At 35.3% G+C, this 18,557-nt stretch overlaps 1 protein-coding gene across 1 annotated transcript in view; it reads right to left on the reverse strand.

Moving 5' to 3' along the window:
• Positions 1-2,132: 2,132 nt before the first annotated feature.
• The window catches only part of LOC117421107 (proepiregulin-like), a 34,827-nt gene continuing 18,402 nt past the window's right edge, over positions 2,133-18,557 (reverse strand). The window contains exons 2-5 of the mRNA XM_034035048.2: positions 12,785-12,877; positions 11,637-11,766; positions 9,853-9,999; positions 2,133-4,256 (exon numbers count right to left, since the gene is read on the reverse strand). Coding sequence (XP_033890939.1) covers positions 4,196-4,256; positions 9,853-9,999; positions 11,637-11,766; positions 12,785-12,877 — 431 coding nt within the window. The 3' untranslated portion in view covers positions 2,133-4,195. The remainder of the gene's footprint in view (positions 4,257-9,852; positions 10,000-11,636; positions 11,767-12,784; positions 12,878-18,557) is intronic.

Below are 18,557 nucleotides of genomic sequence, written 5' to 3' on the forward strand. Positions count from 1 at the left end.
ACTAACATGCTTACTGGAAATTGTTTCAAATGTGTTTTTGCTTACATTCCAATCCCGTGGTGTGCTGCTGAAATTCAGGATGGAGCTGTGCTTCGGTAGTTCTAACAATACTGCCACGGTATGTGTTTTATAACAACTTTAAAATGTCTGAAATAATTTGTTGTTTTGATTTTGGATTTCCTTGAGAACGAGTTTAGTCAAGAAATGATAGTTACTGATAAACAGGGTTGAAAATTAAATCACATCAAAGCATAGTCTGTTGACAGTGAAAGTAAAGATCCACCAAATAAAATAATCCCTGAATGAATTGATTTAATATAAATAATTGTTATTTATTTTTAAAAATATGCTTGTGGTATAAACAGAATACTGAATGATCGTTCGTGTAATACAGTTTTTATTCACCTTTGGAAGATGCAGTTGTATGCGTGTGCACCAGGTGATTGACGTGCTGGTTCCACCTGGCCTTCTGGCGGGGGTCCAAGGTTCCCAATGTGCTCAGGAGGGTTCGATTGAATCTCTGTGGTTGCGGATCGCCCTGGGGATGGTACAGTGTCATTTTTTTGATCCCTAACATGTGGAGAAGAGTGTATCCAAGCAGGCAGTCCATAATGCACAAAGTACTGGTCCCACAGTACTTTGTATATGGTGGAAGCCTTCTGGTCCTAGGTTGGGAATGCTTGGGCATAGCAGGTGTAATGGTCCGTCATTGACCATTTTAAGGAATAATGAGGAATAATAAAAGAAAAACAATAGTTTTTTTATTATTATAACGTAATACAGTAATATTGTATTTTTTAGTCTTTTTTTAGTCTTTTTTTAATACATTGTTTTACAGTGATGCAGTAAAGTATGTTTTAGCCTGTGTTTCAAAGACCTAACGCAAATAATTGAATTTTTTGGTGTATATTTTTTACCCAAAATACTGTAATAAAAAAGAAATACTTATTTGAAGCAGCAGAGAGGAGCAGCAACTGGCTGTGGTTGAGACGGAAAGATTCTGGCTGGGGATCTCAAGCACAACATAAAGTGTTTGATCCCCGGAGCCAGAATCGCAGCCATTGTGTGTGCTGATGCACCAGGGAGGCAAAAAAGCTGATCCCTGGAGCCAGCATTACACTTCATCCATCAACACCAGACAGAAGGATATCTACATCATCATATGGAAGGAAACACAAATGGATAGAGACACAGATGGATCACATTAGTTTACTGTAAAGCTACGTCTTAGTTGGTGCTTATCTTGGCGAGAGCCGACTTCAAATCAGCATGAAGTTTTAACATCTACACTTGTGTAATGGAAATCATGAAGATCTGGATACGTCCAGTGACTGCTGTGAATAGTGCAGCTGGCAAGAAGGGAAAGACCTCTTGACAGCCTGGAGAGACAGCTGTCCTCAGGTCCAGAGTTAAAAGTTGAATCCTTAGGTGCTAATGGAGAATTTTGCAAACCCCTCCCGAGATGTTTTGCTGGAGGAGGTATGGAGGTATGGAGGCAAGTAGTGGCATGTGTGTCATAAATTAATCTTACCTTGTAGATGAAGTTGACGGAAATATGAGAAAAGTTCTTCAATATGCATTATTTTTTCTGACACAAGGGGGTGTCCCTTGCATGGATAATTGTTTTGCTTTACACGGTAAACACCACAGTATATCTGCAGCGTTTCTACTGTATGCCTCTTCCATCAATTCCCATCAGTAGGTACATATGTAAAAAATACAGTTCCACCCAATCCATCAGTTTTCCCTATAGTGCTTTTAAAAGGTTTGTCATTAAGGATATTTTTAGCATTCTGGGGAGAATTGGAAAATTGTCATTGGAAACTGTTGTGTTTCTTGATGAAAGGGGAACCCGCCCACTAATCACACACATAATCAAACCTTTCCTTTAAATAGCCCTCTCATCTATGCCTCCTTGTTGTTTCTTTGCTTGGTCCTCCTCCTTCATTATGGGCATGGTCATTTGTCAAAATGCAATAAAGAATTGTTCATTTCAAATTTTGTGGATGTCTCCTTTCTGAATGTACTGTAATGTGATTATTGTGAATTTGTATTATTTTTTCCAAATGTATTTAATTGACCTGTATTGAAAATGTGTTCATTTGTTCAAAAAAGCTTCTGCATGTTTCCATTGACAAATTGCCACATGTATTTATTTCAAAATGTATTCACTGGAAAAACCAAATGCTCATTTACAAAGGCCACAATCTCACTGAAAAAAAACGTTTAGAGCATTGCGTAACAATATATGCTCTCCTGTATCTGAGAGTTTGAACAATGCAGTTGAAGAAATAAAAAATGTAACAGTTTCATTTTTCTATACAGAAATTCATCCATGCATTCTTTATTATACCGGTAGATTGGAAGAGCTGTTCTTGGTGGTCTGGAGTGAAGTACAGTATACAACCTTTAACTAAGCAGACAAAAATTACCCTTAGTACAGAAGATGCTGCCCTCCAATGGACAAAAAATAATACATTTTTTTTTTTATAAAGATACAGAAAGAATGCAATCCTACATTAAATATAGAAGGAAGAGAAACATATTTGATGTTATAAAAAGCAACAAAAACAGACAACAGCTTCAAGACTTTTTTTATACTAGGGCCCGGACCAAATCAAAACTTTGACAACCCACTAATCACACTTAACAAAACTGTATTTAATAGCATTTTCTTTTTATGAGTAGAAGAAATAAGATACTTACAAAAAAAGAAAACACTATTAAATACAGTTTTGTTAAGTGCGATTAGCAGGTTGTTAATGTTTTGATTTGGTCCCAGCCTAGGTTTCCGTAACAATTAAAACTTAAATAACTTGTTAATAATTGGGACAATCCACATAGTGGGTAAATATCACTTTTAAATATAACAACAATGCAATACTAATATTTATTTGGTAACTAAAATTGCATTACAGGTATTTTAGTTCAGATTTGTTGTTAAATAATGTACTGTAATACTGTGAGACTCATGTTTTGATACAATATACATCTATTAAATAATATATGTTAGAATTTATATTATATATATATATATGTTTAATTTTAAACAGGCTATACATATAGATATATAATACATATTTAAAATACGGTAACTGGCTCACCAGAACAGGGATGCACAGAATGAGTCATCTGTCTGCTGTTCAATCTATTTTTTCCTCAAATAATGCAACTTGTCAGTAAACATCACCCTGGCCTGGCTAAAATTATTGGGGCACCAAAGCCATTAGAAAGTACGTGTATAGGCAAGGAGGCACCATAAACTTTGATTTAATTCAGGCCTGTGTGGCTTATTCGGCAGCATTAACCAAACAAATCATCAAGCAGTCTGACTCACCACAGACTGAATGGCTGAGGACGTTTAGGTTAGGATTGAGGTGTGCTTGCAGAGATGACTCTTATGGCTTAAAAACATGAGTCTCTATTGCAATTTTACTGTAGCAAACCTGTGGCCTAAATGTGTCTTACAAAACTGCAGTGTCATGCCACAGCCAAACAGATATCTTCTTGGGCTGCTACTGTATTTATATCTGGAGTCAACTGAGGGACAATAATATTAAAACAGTATATGTCCTTTTTTGCAGGAGTGTAATTGGAGCCTAACCTGTAATGGAATAAAAGGTAATAAGTGCACATGTGATACCTATATTAGGTTAATTATATAAGTGGAATGGTAACTATGACAGCAGTACAACTGTAACAATAAATATCAGTAATGTAGTACAAAAAGTTAAACAATTATTTAACCCATGTTTATGAGATAAGTAAGTACTTATTATCTTCATAAATTTGAGTAAATAAAATAAAACCATGTGTTGCACAAAGAAGCAGCAGCAACAGAAACAGCTGTCTTGCAAAAAACAACTTCTTTATACAGTCATTAAGTAACTTTTCAGGTAATATTCATGTTGTTTGGAGAAACAATGGTCCATTTATATTTAATTGAACTAGTTTGACTTTTTTGTTAGTGAAATGTCTTTTTTTTTTTGCAGTTTGTTTTTATAACACTTTAAAGGGGATTTTTTAAAGACAATCTTGATATGTATTGTGGAAGTAGGCCACAAATGTAAGTTGAACATTCCAGGGTTTCAGATGGCATTTGTTGAGCATTAAGTCTCACAGAAGACTCTTTTCAAGATTGATGCATACAAAGCTGGTTGTGTTTCCATTTCATGTTAGATATAAATACAGTACTTCATGCAAGTTGAATTTCTTGATACTTTTTCTCTGTTGAGGTGCATTTATTCTTTTTAAACCTGCAACATAAAAACGGGTGTGGTTTTAGTGGTTAAACAATGTAATGGGCTTTGCAACAAAGTCAGGGAAATGCACTATATATTTTATACTGTTCATTATATATTATATTATGTGTAAAGTTGTTAGTACTAGCACAGAACAAGTCATAGAGAACACCATTTTGCAATAAAAACACTGTCCATAGACTGGCCCAATAATGGTGGGGTTTCCATGCAGTTTAGAAACGCCAAATTCTCTCTCCATTGTCATGTGATTGTGACGTAGCAGCACATACCACACACATTGATCACGCTATAGGAAGTGCACGGCCAAAACATGGTACGGTTAAAAAGTATGTTTTGTTTTGCACGGTGGTAACATGTCATACCTTATGTTCACGAGACTTCAGTAGTGCAGATCCCGTTTGTGAAGTAACCTCGAACAACTTTTTACTATAACTAAAAGCCCTACCAAGCAATTCTGTATTAACAACTGAGATCTGCTGGAAGCAGCCTTGGCAAGCTCTGACCAAATAGGAAACAATAAGCATACAGTACGAGGAGTTTAGAGATAAATATTCTTAACTCAATATTTGTTTTTTTATGTGACACCTTTTATTGAGCGTTTCAAATGATTGACATTTGAATCAAAATGATAATGCTTTATAGCTGATTTGTTTTATAAGGAAAGTTATAAAAAAATTGTAAAGGTACTACAAATTTAAAAAAAAATACAGTCCTTTACAATAAATAAATACATAAATAACGAAGCCCTTTGCAAAGCATAGAATATAAATATTTTTATCCTTAACACTTTTGTTATCTTTGTGTTTGGACATTGGATAGATGATTGCTTTAAGTCGAGACTTTTCTGTCCCTTATCAATAAGATGCAATCCATTGTACACTAGCCTTAAGTAGCTTCTATCATGGGTACCTACCAAAGACAAAAAAAGGCACGTTTGTACACCAAAATGTATTAAATTAGCATAGCTGGGAATTGGTTTCAGTGGTCTCCTGTATTATTGCTGTAGGCTACTGTGACAGGGAGCTCCGTTGCTGGTTCCTGCGCAAGTATGTGCAGCTGAGACGTGTTGCTGGGCAACTGATTGGGCGGATGGGCTCGCCAGCACTGAGCAGATCAGGTCCGGACTGGCTTGGGGGGGGCGTGCCCGAGGAATGCTGTGCAGAGCTTAAAAATCGTCAAGGCCACTGCCACACAGACGGGCACTGAGGGAAAGCTTGTTTTTTTACACCATGGAGGAAAGCATCCGCTCCGCCAACTACTACGGATGTGGTTACCACCTATCTGTGTTTTCCCAGGATCATCCCCTGTTTTGAGGAAGGTGTCCCGGGATTTCAATATGCCTACCTGGTTTTTAATCTTATGCTTCCACATCCATGTAGATTACTACAACACCACAATGCCAATGCCGGCATCATACATTGAGCAAAGGTCAGGTGAAGATATAATATTACTGCAATAGACGCACAATATCAATTGGTTGTCAATACTACAGTAGTAATAGTATGAATGTTACCTTTTGGATAAATATAGGATTTCTAAAGAGGGTTTAAACTTTTAACAATCCCCTTCCATTTGGATGTCCCGTTTCCTTTGTACGTCAGAGGTGGCAGCCCTAACTACGGAACCCCTTGACTGCAAGACGGTGCCTGTGAAGGCTGCTCAGCCAGGACCGTCACAATGACCCGGAGTCGCTGGGAGGCTGGGACTTCCAAAGGAATAGTAGTAGATCAGTTTAGGGGATGTTGATCACAAACAGTATAGAGAGGGTTACCATAGTAGGTAGGTAGGTAGGTAGAGTAGTAGGTTCCTGGAGTGGGACTTTCCTTTTAGTGGGACTAGCGCTCGCCATTTTGTGTGGTTTTGTTTATTAAATCCGGTGCTAGGGTTATCATTGTTGGTACCTGAGCGTCGGCCTGTGCTGAAAATTAATCTGCGCGTGTCAACACCAATGCTCTGTGTTTTTCTCATGATTATTCAGCGACGACCCACACATGTAACACATCACCCTGTTACAGCTACCAACTGCACCAGGCTTGAGCGACCACCTAGAGCAGTGGTGCGCGAGAGTCAGTAAGGGGGGCGTGAATATGACTAAAGAGGCAGTTCTGTAAACATTTAGTTTTTTTTTAAATGATAGAATTGAATAAATACATAAATGATAGCTAATTAGTCCAAGTTATTACCTTTCAAATGAGCCCTTGACGATCACTCTAGGGCTTGTAGAACAGGAGAAATTATGTTTGTATTGGTGAGTGTCAAAGGGGCACAAGTGTAAAAAAAAAGCACTTATATTTTAACAGTGCTTTTCCCAGATTTAATGTAAATTATATATTTAATGTAAATTGTATATGTTTTCCTAGATTTAACCAAAACAAGTTCAGATTTAGCTAAATACATAAATGTTAACAAACACATTCTTAACAGTTTTGAAATATGTACATTTTTTGGCATTATAGTATGCAGAGGAGGCGGGGAAGCAGAGACATTGGCTCTCGGAGTGTAAGGGCAGCTCTGCAGCATACAATGCCAAATCAAACGCTTCAATGGGTGGGGGCTCATTTAGCTTCAGATTTAGCTGGCAAAATAAATATTTATTTTGTGAAAACCCAGATTTATTTCTTTTGATTTAATTGCTGAACGATAATGTTTTTCAGATGTATCTGTTAGGTAAATGTTGAATAGCCAAGTATAAAAAAAGGATTTAAGTTACAAGTATTTTTCACAGATTTATTAGTTAGAAATGTTAGCTAAATGCTGACTCACCAAGTGTTAAAAACAAAAAAAAACTCACTGATTTGTTAGAAACCCAGATTTAACATGTCAGCTAAGTGTTGACTCGCCAAGTTTAAAAAAAGATTTATAGATTTGAAATGTTGAATTTATGATACGCGTTTTCAACATTTATAAATTATATCTGAAAGTAACATTTTCAAAACTTTTAAGAATGTGTTTGTTAATCCTAGAGCTGAAGTAAAATCTCTTAAACCGTATTAATTGAGCAAGATTTATTTTAGAATAACGAAAACATGAAAAAGAAAAACAAAACTGTTGGTTCCACAAATTTGTTCAAAAAGAATATTTTTTGGAGCCTTTAAAATTTTCTGAATACATTTGGAAAATAGAATGAAATGACATTTTGAATAAAGTAATATTGAAATGTATGATAACGTAAAATATACATGTTTTCAAATATCTGTATTGTATCTTAATAGTATTGTTTGCAAACATCATGTTGACTATTTGAATTGTTAATTCAGATGATTGAATCACTAATTCACTAATTGAGGGCCTGTGTTAATGTATTTACTGGTGAGGACTGTGTCGATTCACTACAGCTTGATGAAGGCCATCTGGACGAAATGTTGCTCTGTTTTTAACTTTGTTCTTTTTAAATAATAAAGAATGGAAATGTGATCTACAATCTAGTGTTATGGAGTTGCACCTCTGCTTGCATCATTTAAAAAGACTGCTGCGATACATAACGAAGTTCCAGAAAGTCCTGGGTGGATTAGCATCTACTGAGAAATTTGTTGAACTTGTATGGACTACCAGTATACTGGATCCTCAATAACAACAACCAAAAATATATAACCACAATCTACTGCAAGAGTCTTGCACTGTCCCTGTCAGACATTTATTATTATTATTATTATTATTATTATTAGTATTATTATTATTATTATTATTATTATTACACTATGTAACACAATTTTTGTTCCTGGGTAGTAAGTGTTATTTCCTAATTGCTTATGCCTCAAAAGTATAGAAAATGGCTATTATTCCCCACAAACTTTGCTTTTGTGACCAGGACAGTGATATTTTGAAATTTACCTATTTCCAATGAGAAAACGGGCGAATTTGTGTCTTTTTGTTCACATAAAGTCAGAAAAAAACAACATATGAATCCAAATTAACATGTATTTATACTAAAGTAATACAAAAATGACTACAAAAGATTTAGAAGTGAGTAGTTTTTCGAGATTTACGATTATACTGTAAATCACTTTCACGAATCAGCCCCCAAATGTAGTCTCCCATCATGTTGTCGTTATACTGTCCTTGGTAGCGGCGTTCAAAGTCCAGTATATCCTGGTGGAAGCGCTTGCCTTGCTCATCCGAGTACGCTCCCATGTTCTCCTTGAATTTATTAAGATGAGCATCAAGGATATGGACTTTGAGGGACATCCTACAGCCCATTGTGCCGTAGTTCTTCACCAGAGTATCAACCAGCTCCACATAGTTTTCAGCCTTGTGATTGCCCAGGAAGCCCCGAACCACTGCGACAAAGCTGTTCCAAGCCGCTTTCTCCTTACTAGTGAGCTTCTTGGGGAATTCATTGCACTCCAGGATCTTCTTTATCTGTGGTCCGACGAAGACACCGGCTTTGACCTTTGCCTCAGACAGCTTAGGGAAGAAGTCTTGAAGGTACTTGAAGGCTGCCGACTCCTTATCTAGAGCTCTGACAAATTGTTTCATAAGGCCCAATTTGATGTGCAGTGGTGGCATCAGCACCTTCCGGGGGTCCACCAGTGGCTCCCACTTGACGTTGTTCCTCCCCACAGAGAACTCGGTCCGCTGTGGCCAGTCCCGCCTGTGGTAGTGCGCCTTGGTGTCCCTGCTGTCCCAAAGGCAAAGATAGCAGGGAAACTTGGTAAAACCGCCTTGGAGACCCATCAGGAATGCCACCATTTTGAAGTCTCCTATGACCTTGATGCCATCTCAGAAAAATGCAGATATGTATCCACTTAGGCAGCTGGAACTAAACTGAACTGGTGGGCTTAAGGCCCCTGTATTTATACTACTATTTATATTACTGGAAAGTTCTAGAAAGTTCTAGAAGTTACTCCAAGTTTACTCAGCACTGAATCTATCTGGAATGTTCTGGAAAATAGGTAAATTTCAAAATATCACTGTCCTGGTCACAAAAGCAAAGTTTGTGGGGAATAATAGCCATTTTCTATACTTTTGAGGCATAAGCAATTAGGAAATAACACTCACTACCCAGGAACCAAAAAAAAAAATAATGTGTTACACGGTGTTATTATTATAAAAATATTATGTAGTGGGAAATGTGGGAGAGCAGGGTAGCTTATTGTAGATTACCAGTATTTTGAAAAATGTACTGTACTAAACATTTGAATATTAATTAGGTTATCTGCATTTGGAATTAGAATTTCTCTCTAAAAGAAAACTACATGGAAACCTAAATTACTCAAAAGGTACTACCAAAATAGCGTGAGAAAATGGTGAAACATTTTTATTTTTCCATGGAAACCCCCGCCAATGAGGCCTCTCGGACCTTACAACTACCAATGTCCTGTCCATTTATTAGTTGATATAAATGAGGTTATTCAGTACCATGTGGCAAACACATCCAAAGACATCCGTTGTGATTGCCCTATCTGACATTTTCTTTTTGCTGTCTTTTTTGTGTTTACATTTAGTATTTAATATGCAAACAGCACCCCTATGAACAATGTGTATTTCTATTGGTTTATTCTGTTCCCTATTGCAGCCTTGTTTGATGCTTAGCTGTATTAAAATACATATTAAAGGATTAGTATAGTTTAAAAATTAAAAGCCACCATACCATTTGTAGAAGAAGTAAAATGTAATCGCCAGAGCTGTCAAAAATAAAACTGTACACACGACAGTCAAAAGAATATATCCTTTACTCATTGGCTGGAAGACAAGTTCTGAATGAGCGCATCTTTCACCAGTAAAGCCAGCATCACACCTAGAAGGAAAGATAACATGATTAATAACACCACACACATATAGTCAACCTGCAGATCTATTTTTTTTTATCACAAACATTTTAAGATTTGTTTTTATTATTTCAATTCACCATTATAAAAATACATGTCCTCTGGACTTGTCATGACATTGTGTGGTCTTGTTAGTAAATGGCTTTAACAGTAGTCATACAAATTCATTTTCAAGTGTCTTTAAGCAGTATTTATAGTTCCAAGTTTGAGCAAGCAACTATTGACTTTAATTACAGTCCCAGTCAGAAACTATTTTTCCTGAGTTATAAGTGAGATTGACAGTACTTTCACCGACGGCTTTAATTCTAAAAGCTTTATTCATTCTTGTAGTTGTCACAATTTAGTGTTTGTATTTCCCTCTCATACTGACATTTTAGATGGTATGCAATCTAAGTGACTGTACTTCTATCACCAAGGAAATCATTTGTATAAAATGCACATATTAAGATGACTGCCAGTACAGCCTTGCTTAAAGAGCAACTTGTTGTGGGTTTGAAATATCACTGTTGTGTTAACTGATGTATTCTGGATGTTGTTTAAATCACTTTATATCATTGTCTGTTACACCTTGGTGTACTAGCTGTACAGAGAAGCCATATTTGAGAGCCCATCTGACGACATAAGGTTACTTACAATGACATACAAAGAGATTCTAAACAACAAGAAGAAAACCTTAGCTAAGACAACTGTGGTATTTCAGACCTGTACTTAGCCTTTAAGAACTGTAAACTGAATATCTAACATATTGGAACCTGCAATGTCACTATATAATCATGTAAAGGAACACACTTAGAATGGGCAACGGCTGCAGACTTCTATTTTAGTGTCTGCTAGTATATGTCTATGCAAAAGGATTGATGTATAGTATATTGCTCCCTCAATAAAAGATGCCCCTTTATATCTCAGAACCGGTTAGAAGGCGGTACGGTCATATCCATTTACCTGATGATGCAATTCCACCAGCACTTACATTCTTATTATAAGGCGTAACACAATAAGCACTAAGGTCTCTACACATTGGTTCTTAACGACAATGTTACAAAGACAGCACTTTTGACTGCAGAAACTGCATTAATAATTTACAAAATGATGTGCAGAAAGGATATGAATGGGGCAGTAAAGACAACAGAAACAGAAAAGACAAAGTTTGGTTGCATGTGGAACACAGAAAAAATTAAAAAGTATTTGATAACTGTGTATCCTTGACTTATATTTTTCACCATAATCACTTTACAGTAACTGCGGTGGAATGTAACTATTTATCTTTGCGGAAAGTCAGTTCAAACTGGAAACATTGTCAGCAAAATTAATAACACTCTCCTGCTAAGAAATAATGCTGAGGTTTCCTTGTGAATTACCTGGTACACTATTTAAACCAGTACCTGACACTGTATGACAGATAAACAGGTGATGTTCCCTTGACGGTATCCACCCAGCTAGGAAAGAAGTCATCCATTGCAAGCAGAAATGAATTGTCTTTGATGGCCTAAACTTAAGTGTTACATAAGGATCACCTCATAGACTTCCAACTATACTTGAAGCCCCAAAGGACTTTGCATGCAATACTTTATAAACAGAAATTCTTACTCGCGTGTGCTCCTCTTACCTACAAGTGTGTATATTTAGGTCCAGAAGAAACATGCACTCTCCATGAAAGCAAAATGCATCCAGTTCTGTGCCACATCTTTCTGTTTGTACTCGTTCCACACGAGGTGTCTCAAATGAAGAAGCTGTGACTGTTAAATATATAAAAATATAGATTACATTTTCTGATTGCTTTGCATATAGAGTATGTAATGTTACCTGAATTTTTGAAAATAGAGATCTATGAAAATATACTGTAAGAGATCCACATAATTAAGTGGTTGGAGCTAATAAAACAGTTTCATAAATTGTACATGTTGTGAACTTATATTCACTATATAGCTCTCAAATGTACAGTTTAGAAGAAACACATAATATAGCAAACATGTATTTTCATTTTAAAACATGTATAAGGTACTTCACCAGCTTTATTTAATGTTAAAAGCATGTTAGTTGGTTGGTTACTGACAGTAAGACATGAAAACAGATTTATTTAACTTAGTGTACTACCAGATATCATGTTTTTTTTTTTTTTTTAATGAATAGCATTTTACAGTAAACATTTACAGGGCTGGTATTTTTAGCATGGTAACAACCAGTTTTAAACAGTATTACAAGTAATTTCACATTTACACATACAGTACAGTTGCATCACAAATAAAATGTAGCATACAGTATGGGGCTGCAAAGAAATGAGTTCCAAAAGTAACACGTATGGTACAATAGGTTTTCTCCAGCCTATTAGATACTTCTTATAAGTAAAGCTGACAGTTTATCAGTAGTTTAAGTTATATCATTAGGCTTTTATGTGCAGTAACTTTCAAATTGTTTCTTAAAAAATACTTTATTTAGTCTAGCACTAGATGTAGCAGTAATCTAATCTAAGATACGCATACAACTTGAAAATTTTGGTTGCATGTGGTACAGTTGTTAAAGAAAAGGGTTTGTAACCAGGAGGTCCCTGGTTCAAATCCTGACTCAGCCACTGACTCACTGCATGACCCTAAGCAAGTCACTTAACCTCCTTGTGCTCCATCTTTCAGGTTAGACGTTGTTGTAAGTGACTCTGCAGCTGATGCATAGTTCACACACCCTGGTCTCTGTAAGTCGCCTTGGATAAAGGTGTCTGCTAAATAAACAAATAATAATAATGTGTAGTAGAATATACACCTGGAAGGTTATCTGCTGTTGTACACTGCAATTGTCCTGGGCCACATGCTGGAGACGGAGTTGTACTGCAGACACTTTGCAGCAGGTGAAGACCTGAGGATATGACAAATGAAACATGTATTTTATATTTTCATTTTATTTAAATTCTCTGACAATTTGCTCCAAACATTCATGTTATAAAGCAACCCTTGACAAATTCTAAAAGGGCCATGTTATTCAGGGATTAATCATTTAGAGATTGAAGTAAAAACAGATTTATAAAAAGTTTAAAGTTTGTGAATATTCTCCAAGTATACAGCACAATCTTTAATTGGAAAATTAACTGGATAATTCTGCTGTGCACTTGATGTTATTTTCACTCTCAAGCCTATACTTGTACATTTATGTTTTGCATAACTGATATATTCGTCAACTGGTTTTAGTAACAGAAGGTGGAGCTGTACAAATAGATATACTACATGTAAGATTAGTCTGTTTCCATCGTACGTTTATAATCTTAATTTCTAATGTTAACTCGGTAACAGTATCAAAAAAAGGGGTTGATAGCTAGGAGAACAGATTATCCAACTAATTTCATTTAAATGGATAGTTAATAGTTATAATTAAATAACATTGGGTGGGATCCTCAGTCAGGATGTCTGATGTTATGTATCTTGATGTTCAAAAAATTAAAATAAAAAAAATATTAGAGAAGATGGCTGATAAAATGTTATTAAACTGAGTCACAGTCTTTGATTTTAGACACAACCAGTATTTATTTATTTGATTTGATTTAAATATACAACCACACCCAAAATGTATCAAACATCCTTTTTAACAAGTGAGATACATGCAATTTAGCCTGAAAATAAGACCTAGACAGCGACTCCCTTCTAAATGAGTTGTAAATCAAGAAAAATATGCAGTTATACAAATGGTCCAGTTGGTTGCCTAAAGGCTTATTTGTTATTGCTGTGTCCACCCACATATATATATATATATATATATATATATATATATATATATATATATATATATATATATATATATATAAAAGATCTAAGTTTGAAAGTACCACATGGTACATTGAAGTGGGTTGTTTCACACTTATCCATGCCCACTTGTTCAACTTTTGACATCATAATTATTTTCTTCATATCACCACTCTTTAGGACAGTTAAGATGGGTGGAGTTCTAATTGGGAAGTGGTGTGAGACAGGGTTGTGCGACTATTCCTTGAGTTCTTAAAAATAATATGTTCTTCAATACTTCATACAGGTGTTTCCAGATAAGATCTGATTCAGATCCTTTCAGTAGCGGGTGTGATCAGGAGGCAACCGATACCTACCTCCATATGTTTTGGGAGTGTCCTATGATTAGTTGCTTCTGTGAATATGTACAGTAGTTTAGATTATTTCAGATTTGATTGGTCTGGAAGTGCTTTTGAGTCCCTGGTTGTTCTTGCATAATCATGATGACTCTGAGCTCCGTCTGACTCTTAATGCACGTAAGCTCTTGCTGGCTGGTTTGTCTGCAGCTAAGAAGGTTATTTTAGAGGGTTGAGGTAATCCCTAACTACCTGAGATAGGGCGGCTTGAAAACCCGCTGCCATTGCTAAATTCATTTATTTTGACAACAATTCTTAACCCCCTTCCTTTTTTTTTTTGTAAATAGTTAATATATCTGTATCTGTCTTGTTTTATATTCTATGTATTTAGATTTAAAAAAGGAAATGTATATTCTCTTGAAGATATGAGGAAATAACAATAATAAAAAAACAGCAATTCATCAAATAGTATTATTATTTTAAAAAACATACTCTGAGTATTTGTTTACATCTACAGGCAAAGGTTTTAAATGAACTACATATTGTTTTACCGGTTTAGTGGAGAAACTTTAGTGCTGTAAATACTGTGTCCTTAACTGACAAAGCAAGTTAGGACATAACTGATACACACGCCCAGGAATTTGTGTCAGGAAAGTTACAGTACACTGATATGTTAGGAATTTGGGAACAGTAACTCTTGTGTGGCAATATTTTTTTGAGGTTTGGAAAGTAAATCAGTAAAATCAGGCCAGGTGGGAATGGTTGGGTGTGGATGATGACAATTTGATCTGCCCATGAAAAAGCTTTTGAAGGTAGTGTGATTTGTTAAATAAGCTTTTTTTTACAATGCAATTTTTTTTAAAACACTCAATTCAATGCAGAGACTGCTGTTGTTGTTGGCAACAAAGACTTTATTGAACAATACGGAAATTGTAAAATGGAGTTGGTAAAGTAGGACAAGCCAAGCCTTTAACTGCATACCAACTGCATAGTAATTGTTTATGAATAGCAACTTTCACATAGTTTCTTTTACAGGATTGACCCTGAAAGTGCTACATTATAAAATAATTTCACATGTCAAGTTTGCATCCGTTTGTTTTGTCAGTCATGAAAATTATTTTCCTTTTTTTGTTTGCAGATAAGTCACTTAACATTGAGTCATGACTTCCTCTGCTGCTTCTTCTCACAGTTAATCACTGCGAGCAGTGCTCCAGATAAGGTTTTGCGTCAATGAGTAATTTACTCTCCAATGTAGACACTACTATGGGGTTTCCATGCAGTTTAGAAACTCAACATTCTCTCTCCATTGTCATGAGAATGTGATGTAGCAGCACATACCACACACATTCATCACACTATAGGAAGTGCGTGGCCAAACCACGGTATGGCTTAAATTGCCTTCTCACGCTAAAAACCCACGCAAATTGACCCCTAAAGCCTTAGCTTATGCTAACAAGACTTCAGCAGTGAAGATCCCATTTGTTACATAACCTCACGCAACCTTCTACTAGAATTAAAGGTTGTACCAAGCAATTTTTTATTATCAACTGAGATTGGCTGGAAGTAGCCCTGCAATCTTCTTTGGCCAAATAGGAAAAAATAAGCATACAGTACAAGGGGTTTAGAGACCTCTTCACTCAGTATTTTTTTTTTTTTTATGTCACACAATTTATGTAACGTTTAAAATAATTGCCATTTGACTCATAAAATGATAATGCTTTATAGTTTAGTTGTTTTATAAGAGGGCTTCTGTTTTTCGGGTTTTATTCATTAAATTTTTCGGTGATTATTTTTAGTTATTTTCGAGTTTTATACAGATCAGTTTTTTTCAGGGGCTTTCGCTTTTTATGTATTGTATGTAATTATTGTTTTCGGTTACTTTCCAAAATGCTTGGATGTTTTATTTCTGTCGAAATATGTATAGTAACTCGACAGTACTTGCACACCTAAGTTGTAACTTCTTTCCTTTGCTGTCTGCCTTCCACAACGAAATCCCTATGGTCACAGGCACATTCTTCTCTTTTTTTGTGTGTAGGCAATGTTTATCATTTTGCCACAATTTGCACTACTGTTTTAAATCCTCCAGGCAGGATTTTCAAAAAAACAGTGTTATTGTATTGAACTATAGTAATGACAGCTTTAGTATTGAACTATAGTAATGACAGCTTTAGTAGCAAGTGATTTTCAAACGAAATTTGTTAATAAAATGAATCCTAATGTTTTGAAATTGAGTCGACAAGGTCGTTAAAGAACACATTTCTTGTTAAAAAGCTTAATTGTCGCAGGTCACGCACATCACTTCCTACGATTGTAGGCTATAAATAAATACGTTTGTAGTGCCTTTTGGGTTTGTAGTTGTTAGTTCTTATACATGTATACTGTTGCAGGGCAACGAGAGATCCTCATTATGTAATTAATTGCACACTTCTTTTTCACTATTAGTGTATTTCTTTTGATTTAATTACACACAATTACATTGTTTTTTTGTTTAACAATGTCTATTTGTATGTCTATTTTTTCAAAATATTTAATTTCTTACCATTTAATATGACATGGTATTTGTTCTGTATATTTTTTTCTATTGCAGTTTCTGCTTGGATCATTAGTGTGCCGTACTGATTAATAGATACTAGGGCAATTTTTTTCAGCCACTTTCTACTATTAAACTATTACTATTAAAGGTGATGAAATGTGTTAAATATCCTATCTTTTGACTGTACAATAAATGAAACACTAATCAGCTTTTCTGAGTTTTGTTTAGAAGCTGCCCTGATTGCAGAAACAGGATTTTTTTTTTCTGAAGTAGTTATTAAGTGTGGTAAACAGTAATCCACGTAAGAAAACAACCAATAGTTGTATTTCCAAATACCCTTTTAAGAAGTTGTAAGCTGACAGGTGTCACTTAAATCGGAAAGGAACCTGTTAAATGTGTTAATTGCATGATGAAATGTCCTGCTTATTCCATTTTTCGGGACCAATCAATGATCATGAAAAAGCATCTTCTGACAATCTAATTTAGATAACTACGCATTTTATGAAGGCTAATTTCTTTGCTGATCTTGGCTGGAGTTTATTTTTTTGAGTCAACAGTATAGGCTGAGACATGGATCAAGCTGTAATAACATTAAATCATATTCCTTTTCTAATCAAATGAAATGTTGTCGCTTCTTTACTTTTGAAAGGAATACTATTTAATCTTTCTTAATATAAGCATAAGCATTAGCCTATGTAAAATGCGCAGAGAAGTTTTCGGATTTTTCTTAAACTTTGCAGGATAAAACAACTTCTAAATTAAATTTAACACAAAAATAAAAATAAGGGGTCACCAAATTAAAAAGAGGTTTAGCCTGCCTCTAGGCATCTTATTTAGATATTTTTTTAAAAAGAAAGATAAATGAAACATGGATGGTATTTTTTTTTGTAATTGTTGTAAACTATTTGTATCATATACAGTACTCAACTATCAATGTAAATAAAGTTTTTAAAGAAATTAAATGGGCACCTGGAGACTTGAAACTATTGTATTTCATTATTGCTAAAAACAACATAAAATATATACTTAAAGAAATAAATGTTCTGAAACATTAAAAATATTTTTATGACAAATGTGAAAACAACTAGTTCATAAATGGTTTTGTATTATTCACTAACATACTGTATGTTTCTTAGTGGATACCTCTGGTGAACTGAAAGTGAATATAGGTTTATTTCAATAGAAAATATGTTTCCAAATACTTTTGTCATGGCATGGTAACCTGATAGCACTGATTTCCGCAATTGTTGCCTATAACAATATAAACAAAAACACTGCGTGTTGTAGGTCCACAGAAACTTCCGGTTGACTTTAAGCCAGCGTAAATCTTTAAAATAACAAGCAGCTATTTCTTAAATTTAGCAACAGCAGAAAGAAATTGCTACCTTGAAAAATTAGCAATTAATATAGCCACACTACCTGATCCATTTGACAACGATGTAAGGACAAGATTATTTTCGAAAACGATGACACAATTTATATTAGCAGAATTAATAAAGTATACGCTGGCTAGGGAGTTGTGTACAAGTCTGGTCAAAGCCGTCTGTCTAGTGGTACATCACAGTTATCACGATTGTGTTGCTGGATAATTGGCAGGCAGGGAGAGGAGTAAGATGGCGACCGAGTAGCAGCATGGCTGTGAGCTCTCTGAGGCTGTAACAGGGTTTCTCTAACTCCCTTTTGCCTCTACTAGTTAATGAAGCAGGAGCAATTTAAGATTTAATACAATTAATCTTTAGGAATGTTTATCTGACTCTTATCTGTTAAATGCATGACTGAAACTCACATTTTCTGAAACCCCAGCGTTTATCCTGCTCTGTACTAAGTGTATTTGAAACTGGTGCAACTATGGCTAATAAAGGCAAGGGGAAAGTTTCACGAGCAGTACTGTACTGTGATATTAAGGGGGGTGTCTCATCCAAGCAAAGTAGTAT

The sequence above is a fragment of the Acipenser ruthenus genome, chromosome 1 (genome assembly GCF_902713425.1).
Source record: "Acipenser ruthenus chromosome 1, fAciRut3.2 maternal haplotype, whole genome shotgun sequence".
Lineage (NCBI taxonomy): Eukaryota > Metazoa > Chordata > Actinopteri > Acipenseriformes > Acipenseridae > Acipenser > Acipenser ruthenus.